We start from the raw sequence: 13,436 nt of genomic DNA on the forward strand, positions 1-13,436 counted from the left end.
GATAAAGTGAAGCAACTTTTGGTATTTCATCAGTGAAAACCTCAGCCTTCTTTACAAATACTCTTTTAAGAGCATCTTGTATTTAACACTTAGCACTTATTTCGAATTTAGACACCTGTAGTTGAATAATTCCATGCTATTTCAACTTAAACTTCCCTACATTTCAGAGGGGAAACGTGGACTTTTCACTGCTACTTGAAGCTTTAGTTACCTGTTCGGCACATTCAACTAAACTAAAAATTTCTGACATAAATAAGTTAAATATATATATAAAAATGTCGCAATTGTGTACTCTTTTATGAGCGAGGAACTTGAGTTAATGAGTACTGGATTTTAAAGCCAAATAACTGCAGAGTATGAAATGGAAGATATGCAGTTATGGTCCACTGAGTTGAGTATAGTTCAGATGACCTGCTATTTAAATAATTCATTGGCACAATCAATAACCTAAATAACAATAAAAGCTGTCCCCTCTGATAGGAAGGGTTATAGTCGGCCGGAAAACGGACGCAAAGTGTCGCAAACTGACGCAAAGGAGAGAAAACACGTGTCTGAGGAAAACACGAGGAACACGGGGCTCCTTTCGGACTGCGGCCACGGGGCGACAGCGAAGAGCGGCGCGCGCAGCGAGGAAGTTCCGGCGTTCTGCTCCCGCTTTTATTATCACCCGCTCACGTGTGCTCCTGTAGTCGTAACTTTGTGTTAGGTTGTTTGTTTTTATTAGCTCTCACGCGTAAAGAGGACCGGTGAGGTTTGTTATTGTTTTCGGACGCCATGGCGGACTACCTGATCAGCGGCCAAACCGGCTACGTCCCCGATGACGGGCTTTCGGGACAGCAGCTGTTCAACGGAGGAGACGGGCTCACATACAAGTAAAGACCCCGCAATCACGGCCGCGGCCCGGGCCCCCCCCGCCCCCTCCTCGTGCTAGCCGTTCGTTAGCGGCTCCGTATGCTAACACCGGGCTAGCTTCACCGTGCCTCCTTACCCATGTAGTAGGCCCTCTTTTGAGGGCAGCCTGTGGCCGTTTTTAATTACCGATGTAATCGATTAGTTGTGCTGTAGAATATAGCCCGATTGTCCCCTTTTGCCCTAATAAACAATGCATCCTAAATGTCCTTCAGGGCTGAGCTGGTGCGCAGGTCCCAAAGGTCACGGTTGAGTAAGTAATCGCTCGTGACTCTTTAGAGGTTCCCACAGAACCACAGGGCGCCTCTAATGTTCAATTAACTACGCGTTGCCGCCCGGAGAAGACTTAAAGTTTCTGTCTTTAAAAAAAAAGAAGAAGCAAAGAACACCTGTGTGTGTGTGTGTGTGTGTGTGTGTCCCTTCATTTCCAAGGAACTGTAATTGAGAACACACACACACACACTGGTCCATATTTAGGTCCTTGACTGACAGTGGATCCAGAATGTACTTGTGCAATAAGGAAGGAATATGATTGCACAGTACTGATACGGATACCATTTCAAGCAATGTATTTGTACAGCAGTTAATTTCACTTTTTGGTAGCTATTAATAGTCAAATATATTTTCTTGATGGTGACTACGATCGTCACTTGCAGCCTTAGTATCAGTATCGATACAGTGATTACTGAGGCCAACCAGCCCTTCAACAAGTCGCAAGGTTTACAGTCTAAGCTCAACCAATATGCTAAAGCTATTCAGAATAAAAGAACAAAATATATGGCCGATGTTTGATGAATGGTCAATGACAGTAACATTAATAATAAATGAGTATTGACACACTCAACTCCTAATTTAATTTTTTTGCTAGTTATAGTGTATTAAAGTATAGTAATAATTATATCAATGTTGTTTTGGATTTTTCCATGAAACCTCCCTTGTGTCTTTTATGTGGTCCTCACGTGGCCCTCCCTGACTCCACATGAACAGACGTGCTGCTTTGGCACATTTGACACACATGTATTGTTACATGACACCTCCTGGACACTCCCAGAAAGGAAATTAAAGTTGATGTCCTGTTTAGAGTAGCTTAAGTTAATTATTGGCTTTGGTATGTTTAAACATAAAATATTGAATCTATTTCTGTTTTGGAATATTGACTTCTATGTCCTCTTGATTGATTGGCTCAGGCGGATTCAGAGCTGTTGCAATGGACACGTTGTGTAAGAAGCTGCTCTAACCTCCGTGTTTCTCGTCTCTCCTTCAGTGACTTTCTGATTCTGCCGGGCTTCATTGATTTCACATCAGATCAAGTGGTGAGTTGTGACGAAGGACAGATATTTGCCAATGTTGCCGTCATGGTATTAAACTAATCTGAATTTGGGATGATCTCAGAGTGAGGATTAGCACTCAACACACAACAGCTTACCCTGAAATCAAAGCAACTGAATGGATTGATCATTTTATAACAGTTGTGCTCTTCCTAAAAATACATGTAAAATGTGTTTAATAGAACAGGCCTGGCACATGGTTCTAAAGATTAATCACATTCATTATTATATATTAATATTATATATTTCAGTGTAATTGAATTTCCAGTCTTTGACTTGGATTACATAGTTTTCTTTTTTGAGTACCCCGCCTCTCAAAACTTACACTTAAAATATTCTCCTGACATCTTTTGTCCAGGACTTGACCTCAGCGCTCACCAAACAAATCACCATAAAAACGCCCTTTATCTCCTCTCCCATGGACACCGTCACGGAGGCCAACTTGGCCATCGCCATGGCAGTAAGTATTACGACCCGCCTCCCTCGGTTTGTTGGATTGTTTATTATTCCCGCTGTCACGATAGCACACTGCGTGTCGTCTCCTCCCAGCTAACGGGCGGCATCGGCTTCATCCACCACAACTGCACGCCGGAGTTCCAGGCCAATGAAGTTCGCAAGGTCAAGGTAGCGATGACAATCTGTGTGGTTTTATTTTGTCACACTCCTCCTGTTCATCTGCACGTCTTATTCAACGCTTTTGCCTCACAACTTCATGGTGAACTTTTTTTTTCAGCATTGTTTTAATGCTTAATCTTTTCCGTCATCTCACGTCAGCATCCCTTTGTCTTTCTCTATTTTTATTGGATTTTCTTAGTTTGAAAAATGTAGGTGGGTTCCTTCCTTGCATCCTTTGCTCCTCTGCTCTATAGATAGAAGCCAGTGAACCGCTCAAATATTCTTTATCTAACCCTCCCTTTTGGATCCCTTGCATCCTTTCCCCTGATATTACCCTCCTTTTCTCCGCCATGCTGGCTCTTAAATCCACTTCCCATCTATACTTCTTTGTGTGCCACACCCTCCCACTTCCCTGTACATTCTTCCACACCCTCCCCTCTCCTCATCTCCTGCCTTCGCTCCCTCCACCAGCGCTATGAGCAGGGCTTCATCACAGACCCAGTGGTGATGAGCCCAAACGAGCGCGTTCGAGACGTCTTCCAGGCCAAGGCTCGCCATGGCTTCTGTGGAATCCCCATCACAGACAACGGACAAATGGGCGGGAAGCTGGTGGGCATCATCTCCTCTCGTGACATCGACTTCCTGAAGGAGGAGGAGCACAACCTGCCACTGAGCGAGGTGGGTGGGGCTTAGATGAGGCATAAGCTGGTAGGATAAAAAACCACCATGATGCTGAATGTGGGTGAAAAGGGATTATTGTGATACAAAGGGATATTTTAATGGAAAACAGTAGAAATATTTGAGAGCTCTGAATTCAATTCGGAGCCTGATGCATATTTGTGCAAGCTTTCCTAATGTTTGGCTCATCTGCCACAAAGGCTTGATTTGTGACAGCCAGATGGCTGAGAGGAAGACTATTGTTGAGTTTACAAATGGAAGATTCATTTTTATCAGTGATTTTCCAAAAACAGTAATGTTTTGGACACAGAGAACAAACACTCACACGCAGTGGTTCGACCCAAAAGCAGAAAATAGTTTAGAATGTTTTATTTATAGAAATGTCTTCACAGGTGATGACGAAGCTGGAGGACCTAGTGGTGGCCCCTGCTGGAGTGACACTGAAAGAAGCCAATGAAATCCTGCAGAGGAGTAAGAAAGGTGAGGTGATCGATAAAGTTCTCATTCATGACTCTTTGTACTCGTCACTTCCGTTGAAAAACCTGCCACAAAAAGAAGTGACCCGCATCCAGGTGCGTTCGTGCACTCATGTTTGACCCCTCTGATTTGCCCTGCAGGAAAGCTGCCAATCGTGAACGAGGAAGGGTCCCTGGTGTCCATCATTGCCCGCACTGACTTGAAGAAGAACAGAGACTTCCCTCTGGCCTCCAAGGACTCGCGCAAACAGCTGCTGTGCGGCGCCGCCATCGGAACCCACAACGACGACAAGTATCGGCTGGACCTGCTGGTGCAGAGCGGGGTGGACGTGGTCGTGCTGGTGTGGTGGACTTCAGTGCCCAGTGGACACCTTCAAAGTAATGATGCTCTGTGAATAGCAACGTCACGTGCTTCTTCTCTCTGTCATGGCTCCAGGACTCCTCTCAAGGCAACTCGATCTTCCAGATCAACATGATCAAATACATCAAAGACAAGCATCCCAATGTGCAGGTCATCGGAGGCAACGGTAACTTTCTTTCCCTAGCAGCCACAGAGCTATCTGTCCCTGAGTCATCTCATTGCCTACAGTCAGCACGTATTGAGACAACATTGACACCGGTATGGCTAAGCATCTCTGCAGATTTTCCCAATTGATTCAATTTACGATTTGATTCAGTCCTGATGGTTTAGGGATATTTGAATTACATAACGATTGCATTTTGAAACCGCTCCTGGCATATTTTCATTCGATTGAGGTCTGTTTAAAGGGGGGAAAAGCATTTAGTAAAAGATCTCTCTAATCTATAACCCGACAAATTCAAATGGAGTCTGTTTTCCCACTGAACTCTGGTTCGAACAGCCTTTGTGTCTCGCCCTCTCTGCTGCAGTGGTGACCGCTGCTCAGGCGAAGAACCTCATAGACGCTGGAGCGGATGGGCTGAGAGTGGGGATGGGCAGCGGCTCCATCTGCATAACACAAGAAGGTAAGCGAGCGACTGACCAACTCAACACCGCGCTGACTGCTCCACACTCTTTGTGAAGTCATGTGCGGTTTGTCGTTTCGTTGGTGGACTCTGGTTTGGCAGGAAAAAGCGGGACGTTTGCGTTAAACAATGTGATGTGAGCTGGATACTAAAAGTGATCGTTTGGCTCAACCGTTGTCATAGCGCTGTATTGAGTCTTGGTTGAAGACAATCGATGGCTCGTCCAAGACTCCCGTTGAATTGTTTGGTCGTCTTGCTTTAGGGGCACTGCGTGTTGGCATTCTGATCCCAGGAGTCTGTATCCGGCGGTCAGTCGAGATCTTTGAGCCCTGACTGATCGAGGATCAGTGTGTGGTCGCACGTCACGTGGGGTGCTGTGATCCCCTCATCGGCCGTTAGGCCCACCTGGAAGGGTGAATTGTGCCGCTAGGGCTGTTACAGCTGAGTACATATGTAATGTAATTCTGTATTTCTCCATCTTGTTCCAAGATTCCTCTCAATTGATTGGCAACACGTGTTTGTTTTCTTTTACTTAGTTTTCTTCCCCTTTGCCTATCACCTGGTTTTCCACCAACCTGCGACCTCTTCTCTCTCTGTTTTTCCCTCGTCAATTATTCATCTTACTTCCCACCCTTGTGCGTGTGTGTCCTTGTCCGTGTGCAGCTCCCCTCAGTGTACCACCAGCAATAAATCGCCACAGCCCCAAAACCCCAACCTCTGTTACGGGATACTCCAGTAAGTTTACCTGTACCCGTTTGGCCTGCACTGGGCTCCCATTGGCCCCCACTATCACAGTGTGCCCGCCCTCCCCACTCCACAGCCTGCTGCACTGATTGGTTAACAGCTTTGCATCAGTAGAAATACTAAAGGTAGTGGTCCTTTTGACTTTTGCTTTGAGAGCTGAGCCTTTGGGGTTTTGCTTGTTCCCGTGTCATCGGTAATCTGTCAATCATCACAAGAGAATGATGCTCCTCCTCCACCCACGTCACTGAACTATTGGGTTTGGGCTTGATGATTGCTTCTTTATTAATTGTGATTATCAAGGACATGGCTCCCTTGATAAAAGTGTGTTCATTCCACAGTTTGTGTCCGCTGGTAGGTGCACCCACAGTGTCGTACAGCTGTAGCATAGTAGTATGAGTATAGTATCGTTAGGAAGACTAGATTAACGCGTATGGAAGCAGAGCCTACCATACTTTGAGTCTACTTCAAGTGATCAGGTCCTCATTATTAGCCCAAGTGTACTTCTTTAATATCTTATAGAGGACACATCAATGCTGCGCTGGTGCCCTTCATCTTCTGAGCCAGGATGAGGTATTTCCATTCTTGTTTTGTTATGTGTGTGTCTTCCCCATTAATACCCATTAAATGTGTTCATTCTGTAACACCTCTAGATACAAGTTACTCACTAAAACCTTTTTGTACCGAAGCCATTTTTTCTATGGTAAATGCTTGTGCAGTTTAATTATACAGACTACTGGTAGCTCTTTGTCAATCTGGGTTTAAAGATGCAATAGGCATCAGTACACAGCAGGATGACTGGGACTAGTAGTTGGGCTGGTAAGTACCGTGCAGCCCTGGGTTCAGAGAAAACCCCTCTACCGGCAAAACAGGAATCGGGAGGGTTTTCTTTGGTGGCTCTTTTGAAAATGTGAATGTCTGTGTACCTTGTTTTGAAAGATTAGTGGTTGGAATCTTGGTTCTATCTGAAATTGATTAGCAGTGTGTAGTTGAATAGAGGCAGGATATACTCTGGAAGCAGGGGATTTATCTGCTGACGTGACCAGTACAACTTCCCCATTCTCCCTTTTCTTTAACTAACACAAGAAAGGGGTTTATTCCCAGCCTGTCTGCTACTTCACTGCGTGAGTTTTTAATTTATTGTTAGGCACTTTGGAAACTAGGTTATGCTATCAAACATTTTTGTAGAACTCTCTTGAGCTCAGTCGGGATGTTTTTAATGTCAGTTTGTTTGTAGTTGTTGTTTCCATATCTCTGATATGTATTTATATTGAAGCAGTCTTTTCGCAAACCTTTGCTGTCAATCTGTAAAGCTTTGTCTGGTGAGGTGTGATGTTATTTAGTGAGCTTAGGTTGTGTATCCTGTAGTTGGTTGTGGAGTCGGTGAATAGCACAGGACGCGCTTGCAGCCACCATGACACTAGCAGCGTGTGTTTAAGGTGATTTAATTCCCGCTCTCTTCATTTGATTCCTCTCCAGTGCTGGCGTGCGGCCGCCCCCAGGCCACAGCCGTCTACAAGGTGTCGGAGTACGCCAGGCGCTTTGGCGTGCCGGTCATCGCTGATGGTGGCATCCAAACGGTTGGGCACATTGCCAAAGCCTTGGCCCTGGGAGCGTCCACAGGTATGTCAGAGTCAGACTGCAGGGGGAGGGGAGGGAAGTATTTCAATTAATTTACAAGTGTTTAGATTTAAGTTGTTCACTCCCGATCTAGTGTGTGGGAGAGAGCGGGCAGGTGATTTGTATGGTGCTTTGAGTGGGTGGAAGACTAGAAAAGCGCTATACAAATACAATCCATATAGCCATTCAGTCAACATCAAAGACGCAAAAACTAATGTAGGTCGTAAATAACAGATACAGCAGGAGAAATGCACACAGGGACGGATGGTTGTAGTTCTGAGATTCATCTTGTGAATATATTTAGAAATACTGTAAAGAGAAGCTAAAATATCATTGTCTGTGTGTGTGTGTGTGTGTGTGTGTGTGTGTATCCAGTGATGATGGGCTCTTTGCTGGCTGCCACCACTGAAGCTCCCGGTGAATATTTCTTCTCTGATGGCATCAGGCTAAAGAAGTACCGCGGCATGGGCTCCCTGGATGCCATGGATAAGAACCTGGGCTCCCAGACTAGATACTTCAGGTACAGAAACACAAAATCAGGCAGGCCCATAGCGACTGTATATCTGCAGGTTAAATTACTACAAGACAATGGTTCAACGTGGGTTTCACCCCAAAAGACTAAGATGAAAGTGCACGAATCCCCCCAATGTAGAATAGGCCTGTCTCACTAAACTTCCATTAAGGACCATTCTTAGACAGATGTTTTGAACATTTAATTAGGAAGTAAACATCACAAGAAGGAGACCATTCAAAATAAAAATTGCTTTAATCATCGTATCGAGCATCTTTAGCCACCAGGTGGCAGTACACACGTTGTACCCATAATCTGCTTTAAATGTCCCTGAGAGAGTGTGTGCTCTTTACACCATTACCCTCACAAATCGTTTTCCTCCTCTTCCCTCCCAGTGAGTGCGATAAGATTAAAGTTGCTCAGGGTGTTTCTGGAGCGGTGCAGGACAAAGGCTCCATCCACAAGTTTGTTCCCTACCTGCTGGCTGGCATCCAGCACTCCTGTCAGGACATCGGCGCCAAGAGCCTCACACAGCTCAGGTAAACTCACAGAACCGTAAATATAAGTGCGTTCTATGTCACAGAAGTCCACACTATCGATCTGGTAAAAGAAGTAACATGAAGGTACATTTTTGCTGTACAATAGCCACTAATTCTACCATTTCAATATGCACTGGTACCACTGTATCAGACCTAGTACTTTTCCTCACAGAGTACCAATATGAATACTTAGTAATACCATTGCTGTTCAAACATTTCCGTCTTATTTTACTAAAATGTTCGTTCATGACTGTTAAGACTTTATATGTGAGGATAACACTATACATTCTGCATAGATGTTGTACTTGGTTGGGACAAAGCTTTAGCAGCACCCACTACTCCTACTCTCTCCCTTGAAGTTGGATGACGGTAACAGCCTTTTTACTTTCCTGGTTGCAGAGCAATGATGTACTCTGGAGATCTCAAATTTGAAAAGAGAACAGCTTCGGCTCAAACGGAGGGTGGAGTCCACAGCCTGCACAGGTACACACATGCAACACAAGAAACTACTCACCCGAGTAGACTTGAACTCTTTAGTAATTTGGTTTAATGTTTTAAGATCTTGTTTTGCTCAAACCCAACAGTTAAACTTCCTCTTTCTCCCCTCAGTTATGAAAAACGCCTGTTTTGAGAAGACGCCAGACTGATCGTTTTTCCAGTAGCGGCATTATGCAAATACTTTTCATGCCGGGTCCTTTCATTCATGTCCACACACACACCAGTAACTTTTCATACTAATAAGCCTTTAAAAATGAGCCCTTGCAGCCATTCGCTTAAGGATCCATGAATTCTTCCTACCAGTGTCATCTATGCATTGTCTTTGTGCCGGTGAAGAATGGGGGTTAAGCATTTATCAATCAGTGCATGTGTGATTGAGTCCCACAATGTCTTTCAAGTTGTGATAACGATAGATGTCTGCAGTGTCCATGGCAACAAAAGGTTGTCCAATAATAAAGCCTCTGTGTTTTTCCACAAGCTGCCGTCTGCTTTTGTCATTTGGGCTTTTGGATTTGTGAATATGTATCACAAAATGCAATTTTCTGTTAAAAAGTAAAAACTAGTCAAACTAGAACGTTGAAAAGGGTAATGGAGAAAATACAAATAGTATGGTTTGTTAAAAGCAAGTCAGAAACCATAGCCGTATGTAAAATAAATAAATATGAACTGTCAAAAATCACTAACTGAAGTAATAGAAAATAAGTTTAGCAAATGCAGTACAGAACGTGTTAAACATTGTTTATATAGTGTGATGAAGTATAATTTTGCCAGAAAAAACATTGTATGGAAATTGTGTATTATTTCAGATATGTCATAGTAAGTTGTCAAAACGTCTGTACAGCAATATATTGTTTTCTAAATAGTTGTATTGAAGGTAAAGAAAAAAATGAATAGTCATTCATTTACATAATGTGTCAAGAAAATGTAATTAAAAGCCGCAGTGTGCAAAACAAATAGTGCATTTAACAAAAAAATGGCTAAATAGAACAATATGCCACAACTTTAGCAAAGGATATGTGGTAGTTTACGTCAAAATATGAATACTTCAATAGAAATTAAATGAGTGTCATGAAATAGATGTTTTCGTATTTGATAACATTTTTAAAAAAAAACTAAAAGTTCACAATATTGATATTTCATGTATGATTCACAGTATACTGTGAAATGTTACATAAACCGTATAGTCACATTTGAAATGTCATAATACACAGTTCAAGCAATATTATGATAAAAAGTATATTAAAAGTCCTCACAAATGTCACAGTATAGCAGCCCTCCACATTTCATTTCTTTGTTAATTTTCATACGGCTTCAGGTGCAGTAAAAAACGAAAACTTAGCGACCCAGAGAACCTGATACAGAGAGAGAGAGACACCTAATAAACGCATCAGATGACTCGGAGCTGTTGATTACTGAACTACACGTTCAAGGTGAGGTAGAGGGGGCCGGCCTTCTTCCCTCCGAGAGCAAGCAGCCACCTTCGCTCCACCTACCCCACCTCGCCTCCTCCCGCTGCACGTCTCCAGGGTGGATCAGGTGGTCTGCAGAATCCCCCGGACTTTCCAGGGTGAGGCCCAGACGGACTGCTGGGTGTCACCTGGTCACACTCCGCTGGTCCCACCTGTCTCACCTCGTCCATCATGTCCCATGCTGATTCACACACCTGGAAGAGTCCGTTTAGAGGCTTCAATTAGCTTCTTTTACATGGGAAACTAGACGAGGGGCAAAATACCCATAATGCCGCTGACATTTAAAAAAAATGTCCAGGTTGAATCTGACTTTCAAGGACAGCTGTAAAAACACTTGTTAAATAGGTTGTTGAAAAATGACTGACCTAATGATTGCTGTTGAAGCCATGGTGCATAAAAATAAAATGTAGCCCATTAAATACCTCAACCTCAACATTATCAGCTGAAGCAGACTGGAAACCTTTTCTGTTAATAGTATTAACTACTGTTAATTAGTATTAATGTCAGTACTACGATCACAACTGGTATTAACGTCAGTACTATGATCACTACTAGTATTAATGTCAGTACTATGATCACAACCAGTTTTAATGTCAGTACTATGATCACTACTAGTATTACTGTCAGTACTATGATCATTACTAGTATTAATGTCAGTACTATGATCACTACTAGTATTATTGTCAGTACTATGATCACAACCAGTTTTAATGTCAGTACTATGATCACTACTAGTATTAATGTCAGTACTATGATCACTACTAGTATTAATGTCAGTACTATGATCACAACTGGTATTAATGTCAGTACTATGATCACAACTGGTATTAATGTTTTGTACTTGACTTATATTTTCATGCAAATACTTTAGAATGCAGGATGTTTACATGTATTACTTGTAAACATCCTGAACCAAATATTTATAAGTACTTCTTCCTCCACTCGCCATAACTTGAACCAGTACTATATCAACCCGCAGTGCTATAAAAACTCTTGCTGCTGCTGCTAATTAATGATCCTTTTTGTATTCCACATATCGAAGACTCAGCATTATGGTGTTGGATGTTAGCAGAATTCAGGATAGAAATGTGTACTCCATCCAAGGAAGTAAAGTAACATTACAGACCAAACACTAAAGGTGGATTTGGACCAGAACTTCATAAAGACAATTTAAATTCAGAAAACTGTGAAAAAGAAGAATGAAAACAAACCCCTACACAGAAAATTCATTCCAAACTAAAGTGTCGGCTAAGCAGCAACATGTGTGAGGCCTTTTCACTCAAATTCCAGTTACACTCACTTCCCTCTAGATTCATTTGGTTTTATGTGTCTGGGTTTTTAAATAACGTTGTCGTTTGTGATGCTTCAGAGCTCTGAAAAAGATGTTTAGCATGACGTATCCAAAGGAAACTCTTCACAGTCAGTGGGCACACACTTCACTTTATCTCTGTGGAATACATGACATCTTTGGCACTTTAAGTTCAAAAGACATGTAATCAATTCACGATAGGTAAATAACCTGAAAGCACTTGGAGGCAAGTTAGTTCATCACATTTTACACAACTGCCTTCTAACTTACAAACATGAGCCTCTATGTGGATGTGGAGTGTGAGGAGGCGGTAGTCCCGCTGTCCCTCCAGCAGGGACGGGGGCGAGGAGGGGGGAGTGGACAAAGAAAGGAAAGGAGGAGTTCTCCGAGAGCAGGAGAAGTGAAAGTGAAATTAACCTCTCCAGTATTTAAAGAGGAAGTTTGCGCTACAGGAGACAGGAGAGGAGGATCTGCTGTGAGATGTCGGTGAGCCGGAGGACTTTCAGACAATATTCTTAAACTGTGTTACGAGAATACTTTACACTGGTGTCTTTCTCCCTTCACCTGTATTTCACTCCATTGACTTTAAGGGAAATGTCTTCCTTCCACCTCTCCTGCTCCTGCTTTGACTTCTTAAACTTTGTCCTCACATTCTTCTCATAAAATCTGTTTTTACGGCTTTGGAAACTGTTGGCGGCTGTCCAGTGACGGCTCTTATTGTTGGAAAGAGGCGTCAGGTGTCTTCCTCAAGGGGAGGAGAAGCCAATAGGCGACAAACTGAAAGTGACATTAAGTCCTCTTTTCTTTTTACACCAACTGCCTCTTTGACCTTAATGTTCAGTTATCTTTATTCATTGTCTTTGAAATGTGAGGACAGGAGAAATTGTAGAGCTTTTATTTTCCGAAGGAAGAATGCCGTGATGGAAATGTCATCCTTAACATTTGCGTCTGTCCTCTCCTTCCTTTTATTGTTCTATCAGCTTGTGTCTGGCTCACCTCTTGTTCCCCTTCTTGCTTTCTTTTTCCCTTTCGTCGCTCAGCACACGATAAACAACTGGTTTTTCAAGACGGCGGACCGACGGAAAGATAAGATAAGAGCTGCAACTTAAAGAACCGGAGTGTGTACAGTGAACTGTTAACATCCTTCTTCCCTTTAAGCTGGGTCAACGTGACCAGACCTGTTTGGACCCGAAGCTCGTTTTGGTGGGTGGGATCGTAACGGAACCCATAATGCAGCTGTGATTCTTTGCTCCAGCTGGTTATGGGGTCCGTTTCTATCCCACAATGCGGAGATCTTCTTCAAGTCGAGTACTTCTGCAGCAACACAACACAAATCACTTATTGCATCAGATTAGTTTACATTTCTTGAGTCGGCCTCTGTTTAGAAATGGAATTTGATTGAATGAATCTTTTATTGATCCACAAACTTTACAATTTGAAACACTGGTAAAAGGGTAGAAAAGTTAAAAAAAAGTATCTACAGGAGAAGTAAACATACATGTACAAATACTTTATCGCGTAACCATTCTCAGTCAGCTGGTGCTTCCAGGTGGAGGGACTGTATTGTTTTTAAAAAAAGGAAAAATAAGGAAAGAATGAATGCTGTGTTGCTATTAGAAGTGAATATATTGAAGTATAGATACGTTAGTTTCTCTGATGCAGAAGGTGTTTTTCCTCAATGACACGTTTTCTCCCGGATTGCTGACAACAGTAAACGCAACCGGGAACTTCGTGTCAGCCAAGAAAGACACGAACCGCA

The 13,436-nt window shown here is 42.9% G+C and overlaps 1 protein-coding gene across 2 annotated transcripts; it reads left to right on the plus strand.

Moving 5' to 3' along the window:
• The first annotated feature begins 482 nt into the window (after positions 1-482).
• On the plus strand, positions 483-9,376 carry impdh2 (IMP (inosine 5'-monophosphate) dehydrogenase 2). Of its 2 annotated transcripts, XM_062563656.1 has the most exons (15): positions 483-872; positions 2,174-2,222; positions 2,596-2,697; positions 2,787-2,861; positions 3,324-3,530; positions 3,923-4,010; positions 4,148-4,347; positions 4,443-4,533; positions 4,895-4,990; positions 5,654-5,725; positions 7,211-7,354; positions 7,727-7,871; positions 8,258-8,401; positions 8,801-8,884; positions 9,011-9,376. In XM_062563656.1, the coding sequence occupies exons 1-15, from the start codon at positions 775-777 to the stop codon at positions 9,030-9,032; spliced, it is 1,617 nt and encodes a 538-aa protein (XP_062419640.1). In that variant the 5' UTR covers positions 483-774; the 3' UTR covers positions 9,033-9,376. The 2 variants fall into 2 exon arrangements, with proteins under 2 accessions (XP_062419640.1, XP_062419641.1); XM_062563657.1 differs by lacking the exon at positions 5,654-5,725 and having other exon boundaries at positions 501-872.
• Positions 9,377-13,436: the final 4,060 nt, after the last annotated feature.

Source organism: Pungitius pungitius, chromosome 1 (genome assembly GCF_949316345.1).
Source record: "Pungitius pungitius chromosome 1, fPunPun2.1, whole genome shotgun sequence".
NCBI lineage: Eukaryota > Metazoa > Chordata > Actinopteri > Perciformes > Gasterosteidae > Pungitius > Pungitius pungitius.